This window comes from Crocuta crocuta, unplaced genomic scaffold, assembly GCF_008692635.1.
Source record: "Crocuta crocuta isolate KB4526 unplaced genomic scaffold, BGI_CrCroc_1.0 scaffold486, whole genome shotgun sequence".
In the NCBI taxonomy this organism is placed as follows: domain Eukaryota; kingdom Metazoa; phylum Chordata; class Mammalia; order Carnivora; family Hyaenidae; genus Crocuta; species Crocuta crocuta.
The window spans coordinates 36,791-51,449 of NW_027529794.1; the positions used below are offsets into that span (position 1 = coordinate 36,791).

General features: G+C 45.6%; 1 protein-coding gene across 1 annotated transcript; it reads right to left on the bottom strand.

Annotated features, from left to right (window-relative positions):
• Positions 1 to 4,687: 4,687 nt before the first annotated feature.
• LOC144230749 (melanoma-associated antigen B2-like) lies at positions 4,688 to 5,716 on the bottom strand. The gene has a single exon (XM_077763081.1). It carries the CDS (start codon positions 5,714 to 5,716, stop codon positions 4,688 to 4,690), a length of 1,029 nt encoding a protein of 342 aa, XP_077619207.1.
• Positions 5,717 to 14,659: the final 8,943 nt, after the last annotated feature.

Genomic DNA, 14,659 nt, shown 5'->3' on the forward strand with positions numbered 1-14,659 from the left:
TGGCAGTAAAGTCTAATTATTTTTCTTATCTATTTCAAGAGAAGCTGATTTCAGTTTTATGCCCACATATAGTATTGCAACTTCTTAATTAGATTCTGGATCTTTTATAAAGGCATTTTGCTACTTATATTATTGTCAGTTCTGTGCTTCTGTGGGAAAATAAGGGCTGGAAATTCTTATTCTGCCATCTTGCTGATGCCACTCAGACAAAACCTTTTCTTTATCTCTTGATCCCAACAGTTCTACTACAGGGTTCATTCACATTTCCAACACAATCCCTGTGACAAGGGACAATTATGTGACAAGTTATTTGGCTCTGGACCAAGAAAAGAGGTGCAAGGATTTTTTTAATTTGATGTACAAAATACCAAAGCGTTTATACTTCTATTGACCAATGGCAATACCTATGCATTATTCATAAACACAAATACTGAAATCAAATAAACCTTCTATTACAAGGAACAGTATTTTAAAAGTGCCAAAAAGAAACCCCAAAATAAAAACAAAAATCTCCCACTCAAGCAAAGCAAGGACAAGAAGAAGACTTACACAATGTGTCTCCTCCATTTCCACCTAGGTGCTTCACTACTTAGAATGCTGATCTCTTTTTCATCACAAGATGACAAATCTCCCCCCGCCCCCAGCACCGGCCCCTCCAGACTTCACTAGATGTGGGGGCACTGCAGGTTCTCAGCCCTGGCACACACCTCAGCTGTGGCAGTAGTGCTAGGCTTGGCTGCAATTCTGGCTCAGGTTCTCTATTTCTCACCTCTCAAAGCCTGTTTTTTATTTCTTTATTTGGGGGGACAAGGAGGAAGGGAGAGGGAGAAAGTCCAAGAACATGCAGGGGAGGGGCAGAGAGGAAGGTAGAAAGAGGATGGCAAGCAGGCTCCGCACCGGCAGTGCAGAGCTGGACACGGGACTCAATCCCATGGGCCATGGGATCATGACCTTAGCTGAAACCAAGAGTCAGATGCTTAACTGACTGAGCCACCCAGGCGCCCCTCAAAGCCTCTTTATACTTCATCATGCAATAGAATGCACGACCTCCAAGGGGTGCCGGCAGGAACAGGACTCTGTGAGCCACCAGTGTTCCGGGTAGATGCTTCCTTCATTCCTTTTAAGGGAACTCACATTTATATCTGACAACTCTGTCTACCGACCTGAGATTGTCTTCCTCGGACCAAAGCTCTCAAGTCCCTGACAACTGTGATGAAAAAGTGAGGAGATTCTCAGCCTGTCAGATCTGCCTGGAACCTTCTAGTTCTGAGAGAAGGCAGGGGCTGGCTTCTCTGTTAACAGCCACTACTCTGGAATGCTGCTTTCCCCCTTCCCCAGTCCTGACTCATGGGTGTCCTCCTAAAGGCCCTTGTGACTTCCAATAAAGGCTTCTTGGGAAATGTCACATCCTTGAAAACTCTTGAACAGTTTCCCTACTCCAAACTTTGCAGAGAATGGATCCTTGTCTCAGGGGTGATGTGAGACAGGAAATTCTCAGCACCAATCAGGAGGCCCAGGTAAGTGGGCTGTAGGAAAAAAAATAATTATGTTGGTCTATTCCTTCTCTTCTCTGTATGGTCTATTCCTTCTCTTCTCTGTATAGGTTTAAGGTCTCATGTAACTTCTGTTCTCATACATTTGTTTTTTATAAGGAAGAGGCTGAGTCAAATCATTTTTTTGAATCCCTGATCTTTTAAGGTTATCTGAAAACACATATGATGATCCTATTGCCTGCAAATATCATCTCTTTTTTCCACTTATTCATACCCCACATTGAGTTTAGTACTAGTATTGCTCTGGTATGTCGTAATATCTGGTACGGAGTGGTTGCTTGCCTCATTCCTCATACAAGGTTCTTACCTTGACACTGTCATGGCTGGGACTCCACTTAACAGCCAGCTTCTAAAACCAAGGCCCTTGTATCCTTGATTCCCTCCAGGCAGAAGCCAGACATAGGGGGCATGTGAACCTATCAACTCTAGCCTGTGCCTCCCAGGCTAACAGCAGATAAGGGATTAGGTGTAGCCCTGTGAGTTGTGAGTTGGGTGATCCCCATGCCCACACACAGCATCTTCACTTCGACCCTGTACCCTTCCTGGGATTCCACCCTCTCTGCTAATCTCAAGATAGAGCCATCAGTCAAAGGCCACACCTTTCTGGGACCAGAGTTCAAGGTCAGTATTCGCCACAAGCAGCCACGACTTTTCTGGACTCACAGAGCTGACAAGTGGGAAAGGGTTTTATGGAATCCTACTGTTTTGGCTAGGATCTTCCATCATCCTCATTCAGGTTTATCTCCATCACTTTTATGAGAGACCAATACCCCTTCCTCTAGTGACAGGAGAACTTGGCTCTTAGACCAACGTTCTTACGCCAGTGAGAAGCCTGCACAATAAGGGAGGGTACACTCAGCCTGACAATTGTGTCTGAAACCCTCCGTGTTCAAGAACAGATGGGACTGAAGTCCCTGGCATTCCCTATGTTCTGGAGCATTGATCTCCCCAGTCCTCCTACATGGGGCCCTCGCCTTGGTTTCCATCTCTCGGACTTAAGGCTTCCTGGGAAATTTCCCATCTGCAAACTCGGGAGCAACTGCTGCTTTGCAAACGTTGCAGAGAATGCGACTGTCCTGGGAGTGATGTGAAATGGGCAAGTGGGGGGCACAGGACAGGAGTCCCAGGACAGGTGATGGGCTGTGAGGGGAAAACACACAGCGATCTATTCCTTCTGTTTACTGGCTGGCTGAAGATTCTCATGTAACTTCTGCTAGGTTTCCTTTCTGCAGGTAAGAGATTGTCTAGGCTGATTTTGAGAGCCCCTGATCTTTTGAGATTATTTAGCATTGCAATGTGGATGATCATACTGTCACCTAATACTGTCATTTATTTATTTATACCTCTCAATCATTCTGGCATTCTTTTTGCTGTGGCTATATATTCCAGCCCAGCAGTTTGGACACAAGGCCATTCTCTTTTTAAACCTAAGATGAATTCTGAAGTACTGAAAAGGAAACTGAAATAAGAAACATAAGGTGAGTCTCAGGGTGCGAGGAGTAAAACAGTGCGGGCTCTGTAGTAATTCTGACCAGGACCCTACGCCCAGCCTTGTCATTTACTAGCCCTATGCATTTTGGCACACTGCGAAACTCTAATTCTATGAACTTCAGGCTCTCCTCTGTCAAGTGAGTATGAAAAGCCCTGTCTTGTAGGACTGGAGGAATGTGTGTCATGTACAGAGAGCATCTGTACTGAGACACTGGGGAATGGCAGGTATTACTAGGATTATCTTGCCCTCAGACATTACCAACTATGTAGGTGAATTTTGTTTTGTTTCATTTTACATCTAAGACATGTCAGAAAATATGCAGTGCTGGGGTGCCTGGGTGGCTCAGTCGGTTAAGCGTCCGACTTCGGCTCAGGTTGTCTCACGGTTCATGGTTCAAGCCCTGTATCAGGCTCTGTGCTGACAGCTAGCTCAGAGCCTGGAGCCTGTCTTCGGATTCTGTATCTCCCTCTCTCTCTCTCTCTGACCCTCCCTTGCTTGTGCAGTCTCTCTCTGACTCTCAAAAATAAGTAAAAAACATTAAAAAATTTTTTAAAAAGAAAATATGCAGTGCTCTGGCCAAGAAAAACCTCATCAGCTAAAATTCTGCTTAGGAATGAAAACTAAGTAGTATGTTCTCTCTGCCCCCTCTTTACCGTGCTTTTCACTTTTTTTTTTTTAATGTTTGTTTTTGAGAGAAGAGGGAGAGAGGCAGAGTGCCAGTGGGGAGGGGGGGCAGAGCTAGAGAGGGAGACACAATCCAAAGCAGGCTCCAGGCTCTGAGCTGTCAGCACAGAGACCAATGAGGGGATTGAACCCACAAAACGCAAGATCATGACCCGAGCCAAAATCAGATGCTTAACTGAATGAGCCACCCAGGTACCCCTTCACTTGTTCTTTATGGAGTACTACTGTTTCACCTTCTTCCATAATGACAGCTGCTCCTATCACCTATAATCACATGGGCATGTGCTGGGTCTTTGACTAAACATCCCTAGTATAAGGATGAAGACTTCCTAAGAGCAGATGCTCATTGTGTAAAATAAGAGACACAAATAGAGGTTTGATTCATTATGCTTATATATTATCAAACATTCTTGGTAAACATCAACAAATTTAGGCACATGTCTTTTAAATTTAGAAAAAGACTAAATAGAGTAAGGCAAACCAAAAATTAACCAATTTTTACTAGATCTATGTACCTATGTATCTATATAATCTATGTATCTATGTACCTATCCATCTATCTCTATGTCTACGTATGTAACATATCTATCTACCCATCCATCTATCCATCCCAACTATTTTAGTGTGGAATTCTTTCACATTTCCAAGGATATTCCTATCTTAAAGCCATGTTATCTTGCTCTGGATCACAAAAATGATTTAAAGATTTCCCATCTGTATTTCAAAAAAAAAATAATAATAAAATTCTTACTCCTCAGCCTGCAAAACAGCAATAAATGTGTGATCCATGTCTTTCATAAACTTATATTCTGAATCTAAATAAACTTTCTATTGAAAGGAACAGTGCCTGAAAAACATTTTGTAAACAAGGTAATCAACAAGTTATTTGTGCCTATGGGAAACAACACTACTTGACAGGCCTTCCTATGACAAAGCCAAGAATCTGCCTCAGCCCTCTCTAGGGAGGAGACGAGCGGCCAGATGCGGCCCAGGGACGTGCAATGGCCTTGGCAGTAGAGGCATCCTTGGTTGCAGCTGCGGCTTGGGCTCTCTCTTCCTCTTCTTGCAGAGCCTCTGCATAATGGAGCGGGAAGGCACTGGGGACGGTATCGTGGATCTTGGCCAAAAACTCCAGGACTTTCATCTTGCTGATGTCGGTGTGGGCTCGGGGGCCCCACAGGAACTCATAGCTCAGGGGGTCGCTGCCGGGCACCTGGCGGTACTCCAGGTACTTTTCCTGAACCAGATCTTGGGTGATGAGCTTCCTGGGCTCCCCGAAGATGAAGTGCCTCCTTCCATCATACACACCCAAAATATTCAGGAATTCCCAGATATGCTCCTCAGAGGTGCAGTTGCCATTCAGGAAGATGATACCCAGGAGAGGCATGAGAAGCCCACTCTTAGGAAAACCCCAGAGATTGCTCATAGCGCCATCGTCGGTGAAGTCTAGGTTGCTGACAAAGGTGTAGGAGTTACTGCCAGGCTTGACTTCCTTTAATTCGAGGCCAAAGACCAGCTCCATGTGCTCAGAGGCTCTCCTGAGGATCTCAACGAACTGCTCCCTGTTCCTTGTGTGGATGGCCTTCATCATGTCTATCTTCTTAATGGGCTCTTTCAATTTAAACTTACACAGCAGGAATTGTATCAACATTCCCACCCTCCCGTTTAGAGGATCTTTTTGAGCTTTCTCAGTGGAAGTTGAGGCTGGGGAGGAATTTTGACTTTCCTCAACCTGGCTCTTGGCACCTGCCTTATATCCTCGCCGTGAAACACGTGCTCTGGTGGTGGCTGGGACTTTTTGAGGCTCCTGGGAAGTGCCAGCAATAGGGGAGCTTGAGGAAGCATCCCCAAGAACAGGAGAGGAGGAAGAAGTGGTCTCTTCTTCCTCTGCTGTAGTGGCCTGAGCACTGTTAGGACCTTGGGTCTCGCCTCTGTTAAGGCGGCGTTTCTCACGAGCACGGAGCTTACTCTTCTGACCACGAGGCATAATGGCTGTGATCAGGGATAGCAGGCAAGGCTGTGAGCCAGTGGACAGGTGATTTGGGCAACTGCAGAAGCGAGAATAAGATGATGTTAACACCTTCAAGAGGTGGATTCCACTTTGGCTTTATCAAAGGCCATCTCAGCAGGGTCCTTGAGGATACTTCTCTAAGACTCCACAAAGGCCTCTGTTCTCTTGGTCATCCTGTCACCTAAGAATCCTATAGAGGAACCACAGACTCTTCAAGTGAGTCTTATTTGCATCCTACTCACTCTGCCTTGGGTTTAGTCAGGTGAGAGCAGGTATTTGAGGTAGGAGCTCCCATGTTCTGGCATGTTGGGTCCTCACCATTTATCTTTAGTATTATATGTCAACTCTTGGCAGAGCTGGGGCACCCTTCCCTCTGCTATTTGAAAGTTGATGCCTCAAAGCCCCCAAGGACCCAGAAGAAGTGAAGGGGCACCTCAATCTACTTCCCTGCCCAGGGCTGAGAGCTCAGTAGGGTCCTTTCTGTCCGGAGTTCACTGGGATCCTCAGCCTTCATTTAAGGTCTTCGCTTTGGTTCCTTAAAAACTCAAAACCACTCCCCCTTGTTAACTTTGGTTGTTCCTTCAGACTAAGAATATCACCTCCTTTAGGTCTCGTATAAAGAAATGAAGGGGATGCTCAACCTGAGAGCCCTCCCCTGAGGCTTCTTGGGCTAAAATCAAAGGGATAGATGCTTTGATGCCCCCTCTATTCAGGACTGGATGATCCCTAGAGTCCTCACTCAGGTTCCTCAGTTTGGCTCCTGGTAGAGAGCCTCCACTTTTTCTTGAATTGATGACTATGTCCTCATATTAAGAGCATAAATCCCAAGAGGAAGAAGTGCAGACAATCTCAACTGACCAAAGGTGGTCTCTCAAGAATAAAAGCTATTGCAGGAAGGTTCATGTCCTATGGTAGGTAGTCCTCCACAGCATCCTAACTCAAGGTCTAAATCTGACTCATAAAAGGGTCTAAGATTTCTCCCTCAGCTCATCTAGAACCACTTTTCTGTTACCATGGAGTGGAAACTGTTGAGCACTTCATGTGACATCTATTCTGGAGGTCTCCCAGAAGTGGTAATAGGCAGGACTTTTTTTTACTTATTTATTGCTTTTGCAAGAGAGAGGAAGGAGAGAGAGAGAGAACGAGCAGCAGATGGCAGAGAGAAAAAAATCCAAGCAGGCACGGGGCCATCAGTGCAGAGGCCCACGCAAGGCTCAAACTGACGAACATGACATGTAGCATAACCCCAAATCCTCCCTCTGCTAGCCTGAGGCTTTCCCTCCCCCCCCTTTTTTTAAATTAATGTTTATTTAATTTTGATAGAGAGTGATAGAGCAGCAGTGGTGGAGAAGCAGAGAGAGATGGAGACACTAAGTTTGAAGCAGGCTCCAGATTCTGAGCTGTCAGCACAAAGCCAGAATTGAGGCTCAAACCCACGAACTGGGAGATCATGACCTGAGCCAAAGTCGGCCGCTTAACCAATTGAGCCACCCAGGTGCCCCCTGAGGCTTCCCCCTTTGACCTGGTTCCTCGCCTCCCTGAGATGTCCTGGGAAGAAGCTAGTGTAATGAATCATGTCACCAGGCCCAAGTTTCTCAAGTGTGAAAACAGGGCTTGGGCTTTATGTGGCCCCCTTCTTTCCTGGAGGAGTCTCCCATTATCACTCCGTGTCAGAGCCTCGATACCTGTATGGGGACTGGGTTCCTTCTGATGAATGGGGCTTACTCCATTAGGTCAAAGCCCTCACTTCCTGAGATCACTCCAAAGAAAATGAGGGGGCACCTGAGCTTGCCAGCTCTGCCCCGGGCCTCCTTTGCTTAGTTTGCGAGCTGTCGAGCATAACCCTGAATCCTCTTAGCTGCTAGAAGGGAAGGTAGCTCTCTCGGCATCTGTCTACCCAGTTTGGAGCCTCCTAGAGCTGAGTGCAGGGGTGCTTCCTGGGGTGGCCCCTTCTGTTGGGTAAAGATCTGCTCGTTAGCACTCGGGGCCCTCGTCTTGAATCTAGTTAGGACCTAGATCTCCTCCATCACTAGAATCAGGACTACTCCCGTAGATAGAGGCCTTGTCTCTGAGATTTTCTAGGCCAAATTTGGCCTGATATTCCGCTGGGACCACCCTGAGCCGGACCGAATGGGCCGATTTCGGGTAGGGGTCAACCCTGGTACGGGGGTGCAGGGAGTAGTCTCTTCAGGTCCCGAGCAGCGTCCTCACCTTAGTTTCTTTCGGCCCCGTCCCGGGATTCCAGCAGCCAAACGCGCACCACAGCCAGCAGCGTTGAGGTCCGGGCCAGAAAGGAAGTCGGCTGAGCCGCGTCCGGCCCTTGGCGGCGGCCCGGGGTCTCTGAGGGCCGAAAGCAGGGGTGGGCGCTCTAGGACTGCACCGCCTAGAACTCGGTGGTCCCCACGTCCTCGCGAGGGTTCTCCCCACGTCCTCGCGAGGGTTCTCGCCACGTCTGTCAGAGCCTGGGGCTCCTCCCCCTGCCGGCTCAGGCCCGCTGGCCTCCAAAGCTCCACTCTCCTGAGTGGCTAGAAGGCACGCCCTGGTCCTGCCTTCCTGGGCTGCCCAAGTCTGAAAGCACGAACAGGGTTCTGGGAAGCTTTTTCTAAGGCCGTTTTCCCCTCTTTAGCACTCAGGGTCCTCATCTTCAATTAAAGCCAGGACTCCTCCCTTGGCCGAACTGGGGCTGATCGAGAACTGACTAGCTCTTCTGGGGCCTCCCGGGGCTAAGAATAGGATGGATCTCTGTTTGATACCCTCTGCTGGTAGGAGGGTGCCTACCTAACAGTCGGGGGTCCCTACTATGACTCTTGTTAAGGCCTGTGTTTTCATCTAGGGCTGTCCCCACTGGTCCAAGATCCTCACCTACATGAGATGCTCCAGGGAGAATGAGGAGGTTTTTCCACCTCACAATTCTGTCCTGAGCATCCCAGAACCAACAGCACCGGGGCATTTGTAGGGATCTTCTGTTCTGGGATGAGTGATTCCCTCATTCTGATTCATCAGAGTCTTCATCCTGACACCTGACCCGTCTTGGAACTCCATTGTCTGCTGCTCCCATGAAATCAAGGTATACGCCATCTGGGGACCTCTGAGGTGGAAGTCAGAATCAGCCACATCCAGACATACTGTGCTGGATCTCCTACAGTTGACGACCTAAGCCAGACTTCATGGAACCCCACTGTTCTGGCTGAGTCCTTCCACCATTCCTCGTTTGGGGTCCTCATGTTCTTATCTGTCAGAGGCTGGGACTCCTCCTTCTACTGACCTGAGATTGTCCTTCTTGGACCAAAATTCTTAAGTCCTGGAGAGGCCTGACGAGTAAGTGAGGGTATGCTCAGCCTGCCAGCTCTGTCTAAGGCCCTGTAATGAGAGCAGGTGGCAGCCTACTCTGATCCCCCATATTCTGGGGTATCGGTCTCTCAGGCCCTCTAACCTTGGGCTCTTCATCTTGGTCCCTGCCTCTTGGGTTAATAAAGGCTTTCTGGAAAATGCCACATCCCTGTAAGCCCATGAGCAGTTTCCCCTGTGCAAACCTTGGATCCTGTCCTGGGAGTGATGGCAGATGGGGAAGCTAATGCACAAGGCCCGAGTCTCAGGAGGCGATGATCTGTGAGAGGTGAAATACGTAGACATTTTCTTTCCCTTCATCAGCAAGATTCAGTCTCATGTAAAATCTGTTCATATAGATTTGCACTCTCCTGGGAAGGGGCTGTCCAGGATGACATTGTAAGCCCCTCATCCTTTAAGGTCATCTGAAATTTCATGTATAGATGATCATAATCATACTGTCACTATGTATTCTTTTCCTTCTTCATGCCTCTCATTTACTTTGGTATTCATACTGCTGTGGGAATGTATTCCAACCCAGCGGTTTGAGCACAGAGTCCTTCTTCTAGTTGCCGGAGATATATTTTAAAGAAGAAACTGGAAAACTAAATTATGAAAGTGGACCTCAGGCCAGAAGTAGAACAGTGTTGACTCTAGACCTATAGTCCAGACTAGAGTCTAGTTTCAACGCTGTCCCCTAACAGCTGTGTGAATCCAGGCACATTACTAACCTGTGTGAGTCTCAGACTCTGCATGTGTGAAGTGGGTTGGATAGGCACTGTCTTACAGGATGGCGGACTGTAGTTCATATGTGTTAAGTGCCTGGCACAGTACATGGCCTATTGACAACTCAACATGGTGTTTATTAGTATGACTAATTTGAACCCCAATGATAACACCCACTCTGCTGGGATTTTTTGTTTTTTAAATCAGCAGCTGTCAGCAAATATGTAGTATTCTAGAACAAAGAAAATCTAATCAGTCAAAATGCTGATTAGCAAGGAAAACTAAGTAATACTTCCCTATTACACGATATATCATTCAACGCAGGTATAAGGTACAGGTCCCCAGTTACGTGCAACACAAAGCTTCTCAAATATGCATCGAGGATCAACAGCTCTCTGCCTCCCAGGGGCCCTTCCATCTGAATCCCCCTTGTTTTTATTAATTTAACCTGCACTAAAAACCTAGAACTCGTGTACAATTTGCCAAACTACACACGATAACTTATTCTGAATGCCCTTAAAAATGTCTTTTAATGTCTATTTATTGTTGAGAGAGACAGAGGGAGAGCACGAGTGGGGGAGAGGCAGAGAGAGGAGAGAGAGGATCTGAAGTGAACCCTGTGCAGACAGCAAGTAGCTCAATGTGAGGCTTGAACTCAAGAGCCGAGAGATCATAACCCGAGATGAAACCGTGCGTCTAAGTGACGGAGCCACCCAGGTGCCCCGAATGCCTTTCTGATGGAGTGGGCTCTGACCATCCAGGCCAGGTATAAAGAGTGCCTAGTGGCTTCTTAACATCTCACCTCAAGGGAGAATCACCTTTTATGTCTCAGAAACTACCAAGAGACAATGTGATTAAACACTGAATTTGTACACTGCTTTCACCTGCACTCACACAAGAGCACATGACACATTCCATCCCCCATCCCAGGTGATTTCTCTCTGGTTTCCCCATGACCCCAAAGTAACTTTAAGGGCAGTTTCCCATTCTAGGCCTTGCTCAGGGCCTTCACCACAACTGCTGGCAGCCCCTAGGTCACCGGCTCTGCTTGCCTGTGGCCATCTCCCTTCAAAGCAAGGCCTTCGCTTCTCTGAGACCCTTATGAGGAAGTTAGGGGACATTTCATATGACCGTCCTTGTGTGAGTCCTCATAGGGTTGATGGCAGGACCCCTCCCTTCTGGAGCAGGTGGTTTCCTCACCACTCATTCTGATTCCTTAACTTGACTCCTAGCAGAGTATGGACTTCCTCCCTCTGCCAAACTGGGATCACCTCCTTCAGACCAAGGACCTCACCTCCATTAGTCCTCTGAGAAGAAAATAACACAAGACAATAATACAGGACTGTTTACACACACACACACACACACACACACACCTGCAAAACTACTTGAGGGGGAAATAAAGGTCATTTGAACTTCTGCCTCAACCTCCCAGGTCTCACAACATGGGTGGGACAGGACTCTGAGGTCCCTGTCTTCTGGAGTTATATTATTCTCCTCCATTCATACGTGAGGTCCCTCTGTGAAATCACTAGACTCAGAGAAAAGCAAATCTGAGGGCCTACAAGAGACCTGTTGGGGAGGGGGTGACAGCAGTGAAGGATGGAACAGCAGACCACACCTGCACCTGCACATCTTGCTGAGACACTGTTCCAGGGAATCAAATATACCTCCCAATCAGTGCCAAANGCTGGCTTAAATGACACTGAATACATTTTAGTTTCTGGTTTTGTTTTCACTTCAAGACTTCCCAGAGCCCTCAATATACCAGTATGCACTGAGAAACTCCAAGGGGGATAATATAGCATAATGAGTTTTCTTAATATATTTGACAGTGGAAAACATCCCCTCCTATCATTCTTTTTCACACCGAATCTTAAATTTCAACACCGAATATTTTGGAGAGGCTGTCTATGATGTTCCTGGCAGACCCTCAGCTTCTCATCCTGGATGTTTTCGGTGAAAGTGCAGTGGCCCTTGGGTAGGGCAACAATACAGGCCAGGGACATTTTGAGAACAAAATATCTGTTTTCATGCCTATAAGGATGATAGCTAAAGCACATGGCCATCTCTTAGTAAGTGACACAAAATATTACCTCCTCAGGTACTTTTCAAAATTGCAACTTAGAATTAACAGGACCTAGAGTTAACCACATTCACAACTTGCTTGAGATGCCTGACCACTGAGAGACACAGTCTAAGGGTTGCGTTAAATATAAATCACCCTAAATTTCCCAGGGAATGATACTGTATTAGGGCTACTAAAAGGAGAGCAGATAAACATCTTCTCGGCCCCCAAACCTCCAAGGAGGGAAATGGGCTAGAGCCGGCCACCTATAAGGGACCTGATCAAAAAAAGGTAAGTACGGGGCACATGTTCAGCCTCACTGGTGAATGGGAATGTTTGGAAATCACAAGGGAAAATCCCATCTTAGGAAGTGGCTTTACATAGCGTGAGCAGAATAGGAACTTGGTCACGTGGAAAGCTATGCAAATGTCTACAGTTCACCCAAGTGGTACCGGATACTGTGTCTTTCAAAAGACCTAATTTTGGGCTCCTCTGGATATTGGGACTGAGGTTATTGATATTCTTTCTGCTACTCTGATAATGATTAGTTCCGAAAACAGAGCAAGCCATGTTCCTTAGAGGACATATATAGTAGATGTATCTGAGAAAGACAAAGGCAGGGAATGGAGACAGGGGCCCAAAGCAATGACCCAGAGATGCCTGCACAAGTCTAGATGGGTACTGCTGAAAAAATGCATCCACTTTCCTCCTTACACTTCAAATAAATTTTCAAAGTAAAGCAATTTCCTAGGCAGAAAAGGAAAACAAATTTGGCCTTTATCTTGTGATTTGGACCTAATGTACAGAGGTAATTAGAAGTGTATTGATGTGATCAAGTTAATTTCTTAAATGCTCAAATTCAAAGCATTTTCAAAAAAAGAAACACAAGGTGGTGGCTCAAGATAACTGACATTTAAAAAATACCATATGAGTAACATATTTGGGGCTATATTTACTGCATCTCCTGGGTAATTTTAGTATTCATTAGTGCCTTCATCTCCCAGTGGAACAAAACTCATGAATGTCACTAATATACTGTTTTAGTCATATACTGACTAATTAATAAAGATATTAAATGTAACCATGTCTGAAACCTGTGCCTCCAGCAATATATTTTATTTTTAATATATTGCTAATATATTTTAGCAATACCTCTTCAGTGAGACTTCAGTGTTTTAATACTTCCCTCTATGATATGTGGAAAGCTGTATGATTTTATATTATAGAATTATTTATCAGGGGACTGGAGCAGGGCTTTGGGGCTTTACCAAAAATATATTCAGTTGAAAACATACCCTTTGAATAAGCAATGATATTGAAAGATGGCTTCAAGTTTTATAATTCTGTGCTACCACCTACGAGTTTTATTGTAGAGCAAGAAACCCAGAATGAAATAAAAACATCTTAATAAATGTTGAAGTGTAATCTTTAAAATGGTCATTGTCAAGAGGTAGGAAGATAGCAAAGGCACAGGGGAAAACAACAACAACAACAACAATATAATCTCCACTATTTGGGGGACATCGGCTGCAACTGTGGAAGACTCTGAAAAACAATCTCAGCTTGGCATACCCAAACCACCTGGTGAACAATGGCAAAATCCTACCGCCCAGTTAGCTCTTTTCAGTTTGCAGATGGGAAAAGAAACTCAGGCCCAAGAAAAGAATGCTGCTCTTTAAATTATTCCTCCCTCCTTTTCTTCATCCAATGACTCTATACTGCTTTGATTACTGCAGGGCTTTGCTTAAGCTGTTGACAGTGATTTTTCTTTTAAAAAAGAGCCCCACAGAGAAAACAGCTTAAAAATTGCAGAGGATATTCAGAGAGCAAGAATAAAGGGAGACAAAGATCCACCATCAGGATTTGAACTTTAGGCTTTGTCAGTGATTGACAGAGAACACCTAACATAGAATGGCACCTTCCCCCAAGCTTTAGTCTACAAAACATGCAATCACCAAGTGGCCTACATATGTTACGCATTTATTTAATGAGTTGGATTTGATGTGGTATTTGTGACTGGAAGCTAGAGGTCTAGATCAAGAGTCTGTGATATAGAGAGATGGGGCCTTAAGTTTTAAATTATATCAAATCTGTTTCCAAGTCCAAATTGGTAGAAATAAGATTTCCCTGGCTTCCAGTTCCTGACTGAAGATGACACAGGTGTGCTATGCAGAGAAAATATGGACTCCACGCAAAGAGTAACCAAGAGCTTCTATTTTTTTTTTTTTTTTTTTGAGNATCTCCCAGCACTGGGATCATGACCTGCACCGAAATCGACAGTCAGACACTCAACTGGTTGAGACACCCAGGCGCCCCAAGCCCATCGCTCTTTAATGACAAAAACCACTAAGTATTTAGAATCCAGAACAGTATCAAATGATCAACAAAAGGTAGAAAATATATTACAATATAAGTTAATAACTAAGGGTTGTTGAAAAAAGAGTTCTGTTTAAATCAGGGGAGATCAGTGTTAAATTCAGAGTCCAGTCATGTGTCTGGAGTGCACAATAATGCTGCAGAGTCACACAAATGATGGAGGGGAAAAGTGCATTTGTGTAGTACATTGTGTATATTTTCACTGAAGGAAAGCAATGGACAAAAGAACTTGTGAGTTCTTCAAAAGCAGTGGGTCCCATTCCCCGTGGTGGTAAAAATCACTTGGGGACTTAATGAAGAATACAGAGTTCCAGGCCCGCTGCAGCCCCTGAATCAAGAGGAACATTGTAATCCAGCTTTTTAGAAAAGAAGCCTTAGTGATTCTGATGAGAAGCCAAATTTGGAACCGCACTGTTACCAAC